The sequence below is a fragment of the Tachypleus tridentatus genome, chromosome 13, assembly GCF_004210375.1.
Source record: "Tachypleus tridentatus isolate NWPU-2018 chromosome 13, ASM421037v1, whole genome shotgun sequence".
NCBI classification, from domain to species: domain Eukaryota; kingdom Metazoa; phylum Arthropoda; class Merostomata; order Xiphosura; family Limulidae; genus Tachypleus; species Tachypleus tridentatus.
The window spans coordinates 268,921,335-268,939,190 of NC_134837.1; the positions used below are offsets into that span (position 1 = coordinate 268,921,335).

The window sequence follows — 17,856 nt, forward strand, 5'->3', positions numbered from 1 at the left end:
GGGCCAGTGGGATTTGTCCTACTTCCACCAAGGCATGCCAGTAAGGTGACATTTATCCTAAATAATCTCCTTCAAAATAAAAGGAAATTATCATTGCCTCATAGATTACTATCAACCCTCCAAGAAAAATGATAAAAAAGTAAACAGGAGAAAATAGAAAGATCAGTGGCAGTCAAAGATTGACTAGGTGCATGAAAATAAATATAAGAACCAGTATTGAAGAGAGAAAGGTTGTGATCCAAGAGCATACACTCAAAACACAGTAACAAAACTGCCTCAGAGGGGATTGTGTCCATTAGTCACTAACAATTAAAAAGGGAAACAGCAACTATTCATTTAGACCATCAAGGTCTAACTGATCATAAGTCTCACCGGAAGGCAGGTAGAGAGAATGAACAGTGATGGTACGACCCAGGGAAACACTGATAGTGATGGCATCCAAGGATGTATCAAAGGACAATACCAGGGTGGGTTGACCAGCAGTGCCATCCCTCCATGCAATTGCCCTTCAGACAACCTGTTGTTTTGGTAAAACAAAAACTGCAGAAAGGTAAATGTAATGGCAGGATTCAGAAATGATTCCTGTAAGAAAAGACACACAGGATAGGAATTAATGAAGGCCTTAATGTCATTCAGATTAGAAAGGATTGATTGGTTGGTTTGGTGTTTTATTGCTTAGACAACTAGGCTATCTGCACAAAACATCCAGTAAAAAGTTAAAGTAGAATTATTGAAATTCATAAAAGGAAATTAAGGTGAAACAAAAAGTTTAATTTTTGAATTAAAAATATAAATAGCATTACAATCAATTTTTACATCTAGTCTTCAGCAGGAATATAAAAACTACAGTAATACAAGCTGTAAAGGACTTTATGTAACATAACTGTAATTATAGTAACTCACCAGGAAGACTAAAAGGGAAGTTCAATAACCACTGTTAGTCACCTGAAGTTAGCCTTTCCAGTCCTGGTTCTGAGTTATTTGACATTATGGCCATTTTCAGAATTAGATGTTAAAGAGAAATGGGATAATCAGATTTGATATATTGGCAAGAACAGGTTGTGAACTTATGTGAAGGGATTCCAGGGCCAGTCAAGTACTAAGCGAGTCATTATAACTAGTTAAGTAGTGAACATAGAAGCTAAAGAGGGGATTCTGCGAGCAACCACCGAACCCCAAAAAAACCATGGCAGAGCCCACACAGTCACCTGATTTTGAACCATCTGTATAAATAGGTATGGAAGGATGGTTCGAAAGATATTCAGAAAATAAGAGGCAGTATTTCCAATCGGGAGTGTCTACTTTTCTCAGATGACTTAAAGACAGGTCACATTTGAGGACTGTAATAAGCCATGGTGGGATGGACTGACCAGAGGATACAGCAATATTATCCAAGGGCAGCCCTAATTCACCCAACTGCACCTGGATACAAAGGCCAAAAGGAACAATGGCAGATCATTTGTTCTGAAAAAGTATGGCCCACTGAGGGAGGAAAACACAACCCCAGGTGGGATGCTGTGGTAAAGGAATGAAGTTTCAAAGCATATAGTAAAGACAGCTGCAAACAGCAGAGGTCCAAAGAAGGTTCATGAGACTCTGTGTATAAGTTTTGAACTGGGGAAGTGCGGAAAGCCCCGGTGCAGAGCCTAAGTTCTTGATCATGAATGAGGTCCAGTATCTTTAAATAACACTCAATTTAAACTTACAATAAAATCTAGTTCAGGTAAATAACACTCAATGTAACCCTACAGCTAAAACTAGTCCAGGTATATGACACTCAATGTATCCCTACAGCCAAATCTAGTCCAAATAAATAACACTCAATGTATCCATACATCCAAAACTAGTCCTCATTAAAAATGTTGTTTGAATAGACTACAAGTTAATTAATACTGCAAGCAAATTATATTCCACTTTTGCAGTAGTTAGTGGCTGAAAAATCATAAATTCGTGGTATGAAAATACATGATCTTGACTTACCTTCAAAACACACTCTCCTACATACAGGACAAAAACAATATTGTTTTATATGATATAATCCCTTAATATTTCTTTGTAAACTACGAATATCCTTTCAGAATATCACTTGATGAAAGTAACAGTAACATTTTATATGTCTATTTCTATACCTGCTAAGAAAAAAAGGGTTAATGTCAAAAGTGTTTTTAATTTATTAATAACATTCATCCATAATAAATCTCAACTGACACTTGTCAAAACACTGTCTATCACTGAACCAATTTTCAAATCAAATTACTGAATGAGAAGGTGAACACCTTATTTGATAAATATCTTGGTACAGATGCTAGCTATACAATGGTCTCAAAATTTCTTCACAAATTTTAAATTTTTTACATCATAAAAGCACTTACTGGAAGCCTGTTTAGTGGAGGTTTGCTGACATTTCTTCCAAAGGCATCCTCTTGGAATTGTAACAGCTGTACCACAAGACTCGCTAAACCTTTATTGGTTGGTGGTTCTGCTTGAGTGTACTAGAAAATACAAAATAAAAAATATTTTATTAACACTTCATAACTTACTCCTACATTTGCTGTTTTTAACATGTTAATACTTCCACTAAAATGTTATATTTATTTAACAAATTATGCAAATAAAAAAGGCAAAATCCCATACCATCATGGTATTTCTAAATCCAATCCTTAATAGGATATTTCTAGGTCCAATCCTTACTAATATATTTACAAATCCAATCCTCACTATGACATTTCTAAATCCAATTCTTACTATGATGTGTCTAAATCCAATCTTTACTGTGATATTTCTGAATCCAATCCTTACTATGATATTTCAAAGTTTTACATGATTAAATCAAGTAATGTCCAAAACAATTAACATTTCTGATTTCAAATATTCTAACTGTTCAGTAATAGAAATATTTCTATTTTATTTTTCATTATTATTTTCAGTCAATTCAATAAAAAACTAGTGTCACGACTAAAAAAAAATACTAATTTAAGTTGGGGTCCTATCTTCACTATTATTTTATTATTCCAACTGTCCAGATTATTGTTGTTTCTTAAGCACAAAGTTATAAGCTCTGCCCACTGCACATACTGAAACCACATTTTTAGAGTAATAAAGGTTACTAATAATAAACTGACCCTTTCACAACAAACTCAGTGTGATATACACAAGTTGGATTACATATTTATCATATAACTTTTGATACAATAAATGTATCATAATATTTGGCAGACTTTTATCCAAGATTACAAGATTCTGTATACAAAAAATCAGGTTGCTTACTGTAATATTTTTACTAAAGATTTATCTGTGAAAATATTGAGTTTAATTACTAATCCAAATAAGAAGTGATCTCACGTTACGATTAAAAACTATACTTCATCCCAAAAATCTCAAATGTTACTTGTGTAATCTCTTTAGAGATTTTAGAGGTTTTAACCTCTTAAATACATTGCAAACATTTGTTTTCATTATGATTTTATATTTTATGTTATTTTCTATACCTTAGGTAGGGTCTGTCCAATTACCGACCTCCTAACCATCATTAAAACTTTGGAAATAAATATAAATTATGTATTTTTTTGTGTTAGACTGACTACATATAACATAAAAATATAAATGTTTAGACTAAGTAACTAGTCTTATAACATATTTATTATTACATTAACCTTTGGGTCATGTATAGCAAACATCACACAACTTGCACTGATACAGTATGTGCAATAATATCAAACTGACCCAGTCTTGGCTGTGATTTAATGGACTAGTATTACTATTAAGAAATAAATTATTAAACTTATTTTTCTTAAAATATGGAAGAATAAATAGAGAAGTTCAGCAAACAGTTATCTTTTCTTGCTATGACCTTTAAACTTTGTTGCTGCTAAAAAGTTTGAAACTTTCACACATGGAGAATATCAAACATGTGTTTTTCTTGGTTATTCAATTATATATATAAAACCTAATATAGCGGAATTCTATCATAAATAACTATACTGATACCATAGAATTCCACTATAATTTATCAAGCTCAGTAACTAAGATGCATTTAGATGTAAAAATATGAAACTTCGAGCAGACTAAAGACACAACATACCTAACTGAAATCTAGGATAAAAAAAAACACAATAGCCTTTTCAAAGAATAAAATGGCTGAAAAAAAACCACTCTGGAGGCATTCTAAGTTGCTGATTGGTTATTCACATTATATATTGAAGTTAGCTTATATAAGGGATTGTTTCTACATAGGGATAGAGGTTAATATGGCCACTGTGCTTGATTCAGTAAATAAGGCATATCTCAGCAAAATAAAAAGATACAAAATTATTATTTTCTATTCTAAATTAAATATAATGGTAATTTGGGTTTTCTAATTGGTACGAAACTACAGACATCACAAACATCTAATTCTAAACAGTGCTGCATTCAACATACCACGTGACTCAAAATATGTATTCAGGTGGGTTCTTTTAATATATACTTTTAAATTAAGAAAATAACTCATATATAATATTAATGTTTAAATTATAACCTACAGTTTGATTCCATACTTATTAAGTTCATAAAATAGTAGGCCTGGCATGGCCTAGCATGTTAAGGCATGCGCTTCGTAATCTGAGGGTCGCGGGTTCGCGCCAAACATGCTCGCCCTCCCAGCCATGGGGGCGTTATAATGTGACGGTCAATCCCACTATTCATTGGTAAAAGAGTAGCCCAAGAGTTGGAGGTGGGTGGTGATAACTAGCTGCCTTCCCTCTAGTCTCACACTGCTAAATTAGGGATGGCTAGCACAGATAGCCCTCGAGTAGCTTTGTGCGAAATTCCAAAACAAACAAACAAACAAACATAAAATAGTAGTTCAATAACATTTTGAATACAAATCAACAAACACGACGACATTCCCTATCGTTGGTTGGTTTGGCGTTTTATGGCATAAAGCAACTAAGCTATCTGTGCCAAAACTGGTAAGAAGTTAAAATTACAGTAATATTAGCAAAATTCATAAAAGGAAATTAAGATAAAACAAAGTTAAAAAAACATAAATAGCATTAAATCCAATTTTTACAACTAGTCTACAGCAGTAGTAAAAAAACTACAGTTACACAAGTTGTAAAGGACTTTCTGTAGCATAACTGTAATTATCATAACTCACCAGAAGGACTAACACGTATGTTCAAAAACCACCGTAAGTCACTCAAGGTAGGCCTTTCCAGTCCTAGTTCAGAGTTATTTGACATTATGGCCATTTTCAAAAAGTAATAAAAGTTTTAAAAGACTTGTAACAAAATTTTAATTACTATAACTCATCAGGATGACTAACAGGTAGTTCAAACAGCAGCGTTAGTCACCTGAAGTTGGCCTTTCCAGTCCTGGTGTCGAGTTATTTGACTTCACAGCCATTTACTAATTTCAAATTGAACTACAAAGACTGTGATTCTTAACAGGGAATCTCATTAAAAAAGGTCTAATGTATACATTAAAAACTTAAATAGCAGTAAAAAGATTGATGGCCTTAAAAAAACTAAAAACATTTCCAAGGTAGACAGTGTCACCATCACCAATAACACTGTCTAATGTTACAGACAAACCTTGGGACAGAAAATGTTTAAAATGGCAAGACAATAAAATGTGGCTTATTGTGACCTGAATGTTACACACAACACATTGGTGCATCAGTCCCAGATAAAAGAAAACGATGATTTAAAAGCTGTGACCAATCCCTAACCTAGTTAGAACAACTTCCTCTTTCCAATCCTTATGGTAGCAAGACAGCCAAAGTCCAATGGAGGGTTTCATTTGGAAAAGCTTGTTTTTGTGTTGCTACTCCAAATCGACTGCCAACTGGCATGGAGTTGAGCCTTGAGTACAGGACCATAGTCCATGTATGGAACATGCACAGCACTGACAATGCCAGAGCAGATAGATTTAGCTGCAGTGTTTGCAAGCTCATTCCTGTGAATATAAACATGGCCCAGTATCCAGAAAAACTGGATAGAAGTAGATGTAAAAGAGAAATGGGACAGTCAGTTTTGAATATCAGTGAGAACAGGGTGTGAACTAACATGAAGAGATCCCAGGGCTAGTAGAGAACTAGAAGAATCAGTATAAATAGTGCAATTTGAGTACTGCTTAGCTTGTATGTGATCCAGGGCAAAAGAAATGGCATACAGTTTAGCAGTGAACACAGAAAAGATTGTGTGCGCAACCAACGAACCACAACAAACCATGACAGAACCAACACAGTCACCTGATTTCGAACCATCCATATAAATAGGAATGGAAGGATGGCTTGAAAGATGTTCAGCAAATAGCAGATAGTACTTTCAAATGACTTAAAGGTATGTCACATTTAAGGATTGTAATCAGTCATGGTGCGATGGGCTGACCAGTGGATATAGCAATGATATCCAAGGACAGACCCAATTCATTGAACTGTGCCTGGATATGAAGACTAAAAGAAATAATGGCAAATTGTCTGTTCTGAGAAAGTATGGCCCACCAAGGAAGAAAAACACATTCCCAGGTGGAATGCTGTGGTAAGGATTGAAGTTTTGAAGCATACAGTAAAGACAGTTACAAACGACGAAGGTTCTTGACCTTCTGTATACAAGCTCTGAACTGGGGAAGTGCAGAACCAAAGTCCTTGATCATAAATGGGGTCCAGTATCTTTAAAGCCGATGTCCTGGCAGAGCCATAGACCAGTGATCCATAGTTGAATTTCGACCAAATAAGAGCACGATAAATCTTTGGCATAGAACATCGATCTGCTCCCCAAGTGGTGGAAGAGAGAATATAGAGGATATTTAGTGCTCTTGTAAAATTGATCTGTAGATACTTGTTGTGTGGTATAAAGGTCAGCTTATGGTCAAAGATAGGCCCCAAGAACTTTGTCTCAGTGACCAAAGGTAGCACGACTTCACCAATACGGAGTTAAGGATCAGTGTGAACACCCCGTTGGTGGCAAAAGTGTATGCAAACTGATTTAGAGAGAGAGAAGTTAAAGCCGTTTGCTGTGGTCAACTACAGCAATCAATTGAGGGCAGGTTGTAGCTGCTGCTTAATATATCTCACGTTCGACAACTGACACAAGATAGGAAAGTCATCGACATATAGCCCATTTGCAACAGTAAGAGGGAATTATTCAGTGATGGCATTAATCTTTATACTGAAAAGTGTGATACTCAAAACACAGCCCTGAGGGACTCCAAGCTCCTGTAGAAAAGAACAGGAAAGTGTCAAACCCACACAAACCTGTATTTGTCTGTCCATCAAAATATTTTTCATAAAAATGGGCAAATGGAGGTCTTGCAAAATTCCGTACCTCCATGTTGTATCATAAGCTTTCTGAATGTCAAAGAATGTTTATGCAAAATGTTGTTTGAGAAGGGCTTCTCTGACTGATGTTTCAAGTCGAACGAGTGGTCAATGGTGGAGCACTGTCATCAGAACCCATACTGGGTGGGGGAAAGGAGGTTGTTTGATTTAAAAACCAAACAAGAAGAGCATTAACCATCCTCTATAAGGTGTTACAGAGACCACTTGTCAAAGCAAATAGTTTGAAGGAATCTTCAGATCCTTCCCAGGTTTACAGAAAAGTAGGACAATAGTCTGCTGCCAGGCATCAGGAAAAAGACTCTCCTGCCAGATCCCATTAAAAACAATAAGAAGAATAGCAAGAAAAGCAAGAGATAGATGGCACAGCATTTCATAGTGCACATCATCAGGTCCGACAAATGTATTGCCAGACTGATAAAGGGCCAGTTTGAGTTCAACCAGTGTAAAGCAATAATTAGTGTCATAGAGACAATCAACTTGAAAGGAAAGAAGTAATTGCTCTGCCCAAGTCTTGACAGCTAAGAAGGTGGAGGAGGAGGAAGAAGTGCCAGATACCAAGCAAAAGCTTTCGCCAAGAGCATTGGCAATGCTCTGGGTATCAACTACATCTTGGCTATCAGAGAGCAAGATTGGGAAAGAGACAGAATTATATTGCCCATTGACCTTTCGAATCTTGTCCCATGTGACTTTGGAACTGGTGGTAGAAGATATGCTGGTTGTGGACTTAATCCAAAATTCCCTCTGGCTTTGACGTCTTACCCACCGAGCATGTGCACAGGTCTGCTGGAAAGCGATGCAGTTGGAGAGTGTGGGATATCTATGAAAAGTATCCCAGGCTCGTTTTTGAGCCTTCTGTGCCATGTGGTAGACAGGATTACACCACGGAAGAGAATATCGTCGAAGGCATGTTGAGGTTTTAGGAATACATTGAGTAGCTGCCTGTATAATACATTCAATTACTGCTGCCACACAGGCATCTACTGATGGCAGGATCAAGTTCTGTGAGAGAAGTGAAAGGGGGCCAGTCCACTTGATCCAGCTTCCACCTGAGCATGCAGGTCGGGTAGCATCGACAACGGCCAGTCTCTCTCAAAATTATAGGAAAATGATCACTGCCTTGTGGATTATTGTCAAATGGGAGATTAGAGAAGGGGAGCAAATTGAGAGATCAGTAGCAGTAAAGGACTGAATAAGTGCATGAAAATAAGCACTGCTATTGAAACGTGAAAGGTTGTGATCAGAGAGCATATACTGCATGGAGTGACCCCTCCAATCAATATCAGCACTTCCCCAGAGGGGATGATGTCCATTATAGTCCTCCAGGATTAAAAAGGGAGACAGAAACTGTTCAATGACACACGAAATGCAACTGAACAAATAGCCTTTGAACTCTATATCCAAGACCCTAACCCATTTATAGACATTCCCAGCAAAAAATTAGCAACCCTCATAGAATTTACCACAACGAAGACAAACTTCATGTTCAACAACCACAACTATATACAAACAAATGGCCTAAGCATGGGCAACCCAGTATCACCAGTTATAGCCAATATTTTTATGACATAAGTTGAGACACAAGCAATTAACACAGCATTACATCCACCACTATACTGGTATAGATATGTAGATGACACGGTTGTGGGATTCAGATCTACACAACACACCCTTAATTTTTTCAATCACATTAACTCTATACATCCCAACATTAACTTCACATATTAACAGGAAGAAAGCAATCAAATATCATATCTTAACCTCAAAATTACAAGAACCAACACAATTTAAAACAGAAATCCACTGAAAAAATCACCCATACTGGACTATACATTCCTTGAGACTCAGCACATGAAAAAAAACAAAAACTCAACATACTAAGAAACCAAATAAACACAGCCATAAAACTATGCTCACCAGATAAAATTAACAATGAATTAGACAAAATAAAACAATACTTCATCAGCATCAATAAGTTTTCTCCATAAACCTTAGAAAACATATGCATATACCCAGACAGAAAGCAAAATCAACCAACAAAAGTAAATATATTGATTGATTTAGTGTTTTATGGCACAAAGCAGCTAGGCTATCTGCGCCAAATGTCCAGTAAAAAGGTAAAAAAATAAATGTAAGAAAATACATAAAAGGGAATGAAGGTAAAACAAAACATCAATGAAAAACAGAAAAAGTATAAAATCAATATTGACACCTAGTCTACAATGTTAAGAGAGAAAGCAGAGTAAGAGTTGTAAAGGGCTTTCTCAAGCAAAATGGTAATGATCATAACCTGCCAGGAAGACTAACAGGTAAGTACAAGAACCACCATCAGTCACCTGAAGTTGGCCTTTCCAGCCCTGGTTCCGGGTTATGTGTCATTATGGCCAGTACTAAAAGGTAAAGTAATAAAAGTGTTAAATGGCATGCAGCAAAAGTGTAATAGCAACTCGCCAGGACAACTAACGGGTAGTTCAAACAGCAGCGTTAGTCACCTGAAGTTGGTCTTTCCAGTCCTGGTGTTGAGTTATTTAATGTTCTGGCTATTTTACAATATCAAATTGAACAAGAGAGATTGAGACTGAAAAGGGTACCACAATTAAAAAGGTTTAAAGAATAAATGTCAAACACTTAAATGAGATTAAAAAGATTAATGGCCATTAAAAAACTAAAAATGTTATCAAGGTGGACGGTGTCACCATCACCAATAATACTGTCCAATGTTACAAACAGAACATGTTTAAAATAGTGCCGTAGTTGAAAGTCGTAACGATGGCAGGAAAGTAAAATGTGGCTGAGAGTGATTTGAGTGTTACACAAACTACACATTGGTGCATCAGTTCCATATAAAAGAAAACGATGAGTTAAAAAACTGTGACCAATGCGTAGTCTAGTTAGAACAACTTCCTTCCAAACCTTACGGAAGCTAGACGGCCAAAGCCCAAGATAGGGTTTTATTTGAAAAAGCTTGTTGTCATGTTGGTCATTCCAAGTCAACTGCCAGCTGGCACAGAGCCGAGTCTTGAATACAGGACCATAGTCCATGTATGGGACAGGCACAGCAGTGATAGTGCCAGAGCAGATAGATTTAGCTGCCATGTCTGCAAGTGCATTCCCGCAAATACCAACGTGGCCTGGTATCCAGAAAAACTGGATAGAAGGAGCAGTTAATGAGAAATGGGCCAGTCGGTTTTGAATATCAGCGAGAACAGGGTGCGAGTCAACGCCAAGTGATTCCAAGGCCAGCAGAGAACTAAGCGAGACAGTACAAATAGTGCAGTCGGAGTACTGCTCAGCTTCAATATGATCCAGGGCAAGAGATATGGCGTACAGTTCAGCAGTAAACACAAAAGCTGTAGAGGGGATTCTGCACGCAACCACCAAACCGCAAAAAACCATGGCAGAGCCCACAGAGTCACCTGATTTTGAACCATCCATATAAATTGGAATGGAAATGTTGTTCGAAAGATTTTCAGTAAATAAAAGATGGTACTTCCAATCGGGAGTATCTGCCTTTTTTAGATGACTTAAAAAAAGGCCACATTTGGGGGCTGTAATAAGCCATGAGGGGATGGCCTGACCAGTGGATTCTGCAATGTTTTCCAAAAACAGACCCAATTCATCCAATTGCGCCTGGATACGAAGGCCAAAAGGAGCAATGGCAGATCGTCTGTTTTGAAAAAGTAAGGCCCACTGAAGAAGGAAAACACATCCCCAAATGGAATGCTTTGGTAAGGAGCGAAGTTTCAAAGAATAGAGTAAAGACAGTTGCAAACAACGAAGGTTTGTGAAATTCCACATATAAGCTCTGAACTGGGGAGGTGTGAAAAGCCCCAGTGCAGAGTCAAAGTCCTTGATGATGAATGAGGTCCAGCATCTTTAAGGCCTAGGGTCTGGCAGAGCCATAGACCATTGATCCATAGTAGAGTTTTAAACGAAGAAAAGCACTATATATCTGTAACATGTAACATCGATCCGCTCCCCACCAGGCAGTAGAGAGAACACGAAGGATGTTCAGTCCTCTTGTGCATTTGACCTATAGCTGCGTTAAGTGTGGTATAAAGGTCAGCCTACACTCAAAGATAAGCCCCAAAAACTTGGTCTCAGGGACCACTGGCAGTGAAACTTCACCAATACAGAGTTCAGGATCAGAATGGATACCCTGTTGGCAGCAGAAGTGCATGCAAACGGTTTTAAAGAGAGAAAAATTAAAGCTGTTTGCCGTAGTCCACTTCAGTGCATGATTGAGGGCAGTTTGTAGTTGCCGCTCAATATATCTCATGTTCTACGACTGACACGAGATGTGAAAGTTGTCAACGTAGAGCCAGTTTGCAACAGTGAAAGGGAGGTGTTCAGTGATGGCACTTATCTTTATACTGAAAAGTGTGACACTCAAAACACAGCCCTGAGGGACCCTAAGTTCCTGTACAAAAGAACGCGAAAGTGTCAAACCCACACGAACTTGGAATCTCCTGTCCATTAAAAAAATTTTAATAAACATGGGTAAATGGTCACGTAACCTATATATATGGAGGTCTCGCAAAATGCCATACCTCCATGTTGTGTCATAAGCCTTCTCAATGTCAAAGAATATGGAAACAAGATGTTGGCATTTGAGAAAGGCTTCTCTTATTGATGTTTCAAGTCGAAAAGTGGTCCATGGTGGAATGCCGTCATTGGAACCCACATTGGGAGGGCAAGAGGAGGTTGTTTGATTCGAGGAACCAAACAAGACGAGCATTAACCATCCTCTCTAAGATCTTCGAGAGACAGCTTGTCAAAGCAATTGGACGGTAGTGTGAAGGAATCTTGGGATCTTTCCCAGGTTTAGAGGAAGGTAAAATAATAGCCTGGCACTAGGCATCAGGAAAAACATTCTCCTGCCAGATCCAGTTAAAAACAATTAGAAGAATATAAAGAGAAGCAGGAGAGAAATAGCGCAGCATGTCATAGTGTACATCATCAGGTCCAACAGATGTACTGCCAGACCGAAGAAGGGCCATTTTCAGTTCCACCAGTGTAAAAGGATAATTATAGTAAAAGAGACAGTCAGTTCAAAAGGAAAGAGGTGAATGCTCTGCCCGAGTCTTGATGGCCAGGAAGGTGGAGGAACAAGCAGAAGTGCTAGATACTTGGCAAAAGCTTTCACCTAGAGTATCAGCAATGCTCCAGACATCAGAGAGTACGATCGAGAGGGAGACAGAATTGTAGTGCCCACTGACCTTTCGAATCCTGTCCTATATGACCGTGGAACTGGTGGTAGAAGATATGCTAGTTGTGAACTTAATCCAAGATTTCTTCTGGCTTTGACGTCTTACCCACCTAGCATGTGCACAGGCCCGTTGGAAAGCGACGAGGTTCGAAAATGTGGGATATGTACGAAAAGTATCCCAGGCCCATTTTTGAACCATTCGTGCTAAGTGGAAAACAGGATTACACCACGGACAAGGATATTGTGGAAAACAAGTCGAGGGTTTAGGAATACACTGAGCAGCTGCTTGTATAATACAGCCAGCTACCCGCTGCCACACAGTCATATATTGATGGCTGATTCATGATGGCAGGATCAAGTTCTGCGAGAGCAGTGAAAGTGGACCAGTCTGCGTGATCCAACTTCCACCAGGGCACGCGGGTAGGGTGGCATCGACCACGGCCAGTCTCTTTCAAAAGTATAGGAAAATGATCACCGACTAGCGGATAATTGTCAACCCTCCATGAAAAATGGGAGAATAATGAAGGGGAGCAAACTGAGAGATCAATAGCGGTAAAGGACTGACTAGGTGCATGAAAATAAGTGGAAGAACCAGTATTGAAAAGAGAAAGGTTGTGATCAGAGAGCATACGCTCTACAGAGCAACCCCTCCCATCAATAACAGCACTTCCCCAGAGGGGATGATGTCCATTAAAGTCCCCCCAGGAGTAGAAAGGGAGACGGCAACTGTTCAACGAGAGCATCAAAGTCTGATTGATCATATGTCTCTCCAGGGGTCAGGTAGAGAGAACAAGCAGTAATGGTATGACCCAAGGAAACATGGATGGCTACGGCCTCCAAGGGTGTGTTGAGTGACAAAGACAGGGTGGGCACATGCTGATCAACCAATAGTGCCACCCCTCCATGTACTCGTCCATTACACAGGCTGTCATTTCCGTACAGAGAAAACTGCCGAATGGTGACTGTATCAGGAGGTTTTAGAAATGTTTCTTGTAAGGAAAGTCATACAGGATGGTAGGAAGCAATCAGTGTTTTGATATCATCCAGATTAGAACATAAACTTCGACAGTTCTATTGTATGAAGGTGGCCATTTTTAATGATGGGTAGACAAAGTGGTTGGAGAACCCTTCTGTTGACGAGCTCGTCTTTTTTCCTTACTGTCCTTAGTCGGAGGAGGTCTATGAACCTCCATGGATCCTGCGCTGGGTCAATTGGGCAGGTCTTTGTTATTGGAAGGGGATTCCAGTGACTGAAGACGTGAACAAATGATTGTTTGGCCTCCTGGGGTGGGATAAAAAGATGTATCAGAAGAAATGCCTGTATTTGAAACTGAAGGATGTGGATCTTGAGGTTTGTTGGCATGTATGGAAGGAACAGAGATGGGTGTGGAAGTCGATTCATCAACCTTTTTAACCATGGAGGTCTAAAGGCTTTTCATTTGTTTTGAAAATGATTCTCTTGGAGGCACAGAGAGATCTGTCTGCACTCCCACTGGAACAAAGTGCAGCAGCATATGTCCCAGACGGAGTAACGGCAGCTATTTCCGAGCCTCAGAATCACTGATGTTACGAGTCGTTTTCAAACACTGCATCTCTTTTTCCTCCAACCATTTTGGGCAAGAACAAAAGTAGGAAGAGTGAGAACCATTGCAGTTGATGCAATGTGGTTCCATGTCACATTCATAGGCATCGTGGTCCTTACCATCGCAAAGAACACGTCAGGGAACCACGACATGATGTCTTTGAGTGGCCAAACCTCTGACATCGGAAACATCGGAGAGGGTTTGGAATGTATGGCTGTACCCTGCAAATTAGATAACCTGCCTTGATGGTGGCAGATGCACGTGATGATGTAAATGTCAAATTGAGGATATTTGTTTGCAGTGTAACTCCATCTTTGCGAGTGGAGATGCGCCTCACTGCAGAAACTCCTTGAGTGGAGAGACCAGCGAGAATCTCTGACTCGGGGACATTCTTCAAATCCCTCTCAACAATAACTCTTCATGATGAATTCAAGGTAGCATGAGGGGTAACCTCACTAGGTATATCCACAATTGCCGTTGAATTCAAGAGAAGTTCACTGTGTTGGGTTGTGGATGTTTCAACTAATATGTCTCCAGATCAAAGCTTCTTTAGTGACTTTGGAGAGCCAGTAAGAACCTCTAGTCCCTTCTGAATAAAAAAGGGGACATTTGCCCTAAAGGTTTTTCTCAAAGAGAATGTGATATAAGAAAATGAGGTATGTGTGTTACAAATGTTGAAGATTGCTGCTCAGAGTCTTCAAGACGTGGTCGCTTACCTACTGACTGTTTTTTTACTATTTTATTTAAATTTTATGAAGGAGGATCCATAGGAAAAAAAAAAATTTCGGTACCCACTGACCCCACCCACCATGGAGCCCTACGAGGGGACGCACTACAATGTTATGCGAGGACAATGCAGCAACGCCAGGATTTCGTGAGCACTATACCCAAACACCAGCATCAGGCACAATGTCCACAACACCTGTTGAGAACTTCCAACACTGGTACTTGGTTGACTCTACCCAAGTGGACCAAGGGGGGCCATCCAAAGGCCGCCCGTCTACAGGAATTCAAGGCCAAAGTGGTGTGTTCGGGTTGGACCCCTCAACCACCAGGATCCTCTCCTCCCTTTCACGGGTCGCTACGCACAGCAAACACGTGGGTGGATGTTTAGATCCCAGAGAAGGTAACCAGACAGAACAGAACCTTCCCTGGGAGGTCCCCTCAGCACATACAGGAATCCACCACATATTGTTTCTCATTAAGCAAGAATTACAAATAATGTGACACTTTACTAAAGACCTTCAGGAAGCACAATTATGAGGCTTAAGGGCAAAAACAATTGGACAAATGTTTTTTGGGTCAAACTAAAAAAAATAATACTCAGGTGCACACCCTCAGGGTCCCCTCACTATCCATGCAGAGTTTCAGGTCTCTAGGTTATTTCCTCTGGAAGCTGTAGTTTCAAACTCTCTTTGTCAACCTGAAGATGACCAAAGAAGATCAAAATGTTGTTCTGTACTTTATTTTTTTAATATCCCTACCAACCATCATTACAATACGCATAGACAGGCTGGTTTATTATTATAGATTAGTAAGAATTACTATTTCCAAAATCAAACAGTAAAACTGATGATAAGGAACCCACTATTAGGAAGGTGGTTTGAATGGTTAATGAAAACATCTTTAGTACAAAAGCTGCAAACTAAAAGGTTTTTATCATGTTACCTAATCAAGCCATCTCCAACCTCTATTACTTTTAATCAGAAGCATAAAAAAAAACAATTTTTTTCTAAATTAACCACACCAACAATCAAAAACCACTTTCCATAAAAACACTACAGCCAAAAATATTTACTGAAAATCAACTAAAGTAGTCTTCAACTAATTTTGTTTTAAGGTAACAAAAGTCCAATTTCAAATTTTATTTACACAAAACACAGAAGTCTTATAATTTACTGGCTCACAAAGTTATTTTTATCAATATGTTAAAGGTTCTGTAGACAAAAGATATGGTTTTGAAATGATTTTTTAATAAAAGTCACCTCCATCACACAGTAGTTATGAAAGAGCAACATGACAATGACAGTTTACAACCAATTATGGTTAGTGATGTCAAGAAAACCCACTTGTAGAGAAATATATATGCAAAAACGGCTCATTTGGGTTGAGAAAATATTTTACATAGAAGGTCGAAACGTTGTTCACTCTTCTACGTAAAATATTTTCTCAACCCAAACGAGCCGTTTTTGCATACAATCAGGGTTATGTGTATATCCCAGAATGGTATTATCTTGCTTGCAAATATTCTAATGAAAATGGCTAGACATAATACTTATGACTTATGTAACAAGGCTAAAACTTGCAACATAGTTGCCATTCAGAAAATATTACATCATTGCACACCACATGATTAAGCATTGTTATTTAAATACATATATGATCACTGATTACACTTAATTAGCAAGTTAGACTCCACTACCCATTCCTATAGCCTTTAGACTAGAATGCTTCTGTAGGTCAGTGGCATCTTACTCAAAATTTGGAACTTAAAATTCTACAATTTATAAAATGTTTGGCCAAACCTGTCAAAAGCATCTGAACATATGAACATAGTGTTCTAAAAATATAACACCAAACTTTGACATTAAAGTTAAAATTCATCTGTAGCTCAAATATCATAGAATTTCATGCTGAAATTCTCAACATTGTATTAAATTCGAGTTTCACTTTAAAAGTAACCCTAATATTTACATGATAGCTCTCAATTTTTAATTAATCAAAATAATAAATTTAAAAAAAATTGTTGTACCCACTAAGCAACTTTTTTAAGTTTTGAAATATTAAACAGTCAATAAGAATGCTGGCAAACTATAATTTTAAAATGCATATCAAAGTAACCTTGTGCGTCTAGATCAAATATTAGGCCTAACAAAGCTGATTCTAAAAGCTTCAGAATCCCGCTACACAAAGTGTTATTTTCTGAAACTCGAACAGAGAAAGGCTTTATATCATAGTCCGGCCGGTATTGCCAGCATGCAAGTGACAGCTTAAGTCTTTGTAAATCATTTATCATAAACTATTCATTCGTCAAACCTTTTTGCAGTTTTTTTGAAGCCACTGACGCACAACATCAAACTGTACTATTGTTTCTTGTGACTCGTAAAATTTTATATTTGGACTTCCATCTTTCTTTCGGTTAATGGACGCCATTTTTAACAATACGTTTATTTCAGCTTCTGATAATATAAAAGAGGCCCTCTAACGGCATAGGTAAGAAACTATTTAAATAAAAAAATAATTTTATGGTCTTTATACCATTAAAAGTACACAAGTTTGGTTACTGCAATGCTATAGTATATGTTATTTACGTAGAGGTTGTTATTAATCGAAATTCTACTGTTATTTACATAGAGGCTGTTATCAATTGAGATTCCAACAATACATTAAATGCTAAAACTGTCCTCGAGTCTTGGTAACCTTTAATAATCAGCGAAAGGACAGAAACAAAAAGTATCTTAACCAATGAAGTACAAACCCCACACCGTACTCAGTATATAACAATCGGTATTTCTCAAACTTGGTTTATCCATGAGAGCAGGTGGCATTAAAGGACGTCAAAGTGATGTACAACTAACTTGTTTGTTTGGTTGTTGTTAAGTGCAAGCGATATAATAGACTATCTGTGCAGTGCTCACAAGTATTGAAACTTACATTTCTGCGTTATAAACCTTCAGACTAACCGATAAGTCAGTAGAAAAAGGGGGAACTGAGGAATTGACATTTAAGTCGAGAAGTCGTTGTAT

At 38.1% G+C, this 17,856-nt stretch overlaps 2 protein-coding genes across 8 annotated transcripts in view; both read right to left on the reverse strand.

The window, feature by feature from the left end:
• The window catches only part of LOC143236554 (SWI/SNF complex subunit SMARCC2-like), a 36,961-nt gene extending 19,698 nt beyond the window's left edge, over nucleotides 1–17,263 (reverse strand). The window contains exons 1-2 of the mRNA XM_076474857.1: nucleotides 17,147–17,263; nucleotides 2,373–2,492 (exon numbers count right to left, since the gene is read on the reverse strand). Coding sequence (XP_076330972.1) covers nucleotides 2,373–2,492; nucleotides 17,147–17,263 — 237 coding nt within the window. The remainder of the gene's footprint in view (nucleotides 1–2,372; nucleotides 2,493–17,146) is intronic.
• Nucleotides 1–17,856, reverse strand: part of LOC143240685 (SWI/SNF complex subunit SMARCC2-like) — a 90,869-nt gene that overhangs the window by 63,981 nt on the left and 9,032 nt on the right. For 4 of the 7 annotated variants that reach the window (XM_076483525.1, XM_076483526.1, XM_076483528.1 and 1 more), the window contains exons 1-2: nucleotides 17,147–17,291; nucleotides 2,373–2,492 (exon numbers count right to left, since the gene is read on the reverse strand). The gene's annotated coding sequence lies outside the window, so the exon portion shown is untranslated. Of the gene's footprint in view, nucleotides 1–2,372; nucleotides 2,493–17,146; nucleotides 17,314–17,856 lie in introns of those variants that run through there. The other 3 variants (XM_076483527.1, XM_076483523.1, XM_076483522.1) reach the window with 2 other exon arrangements.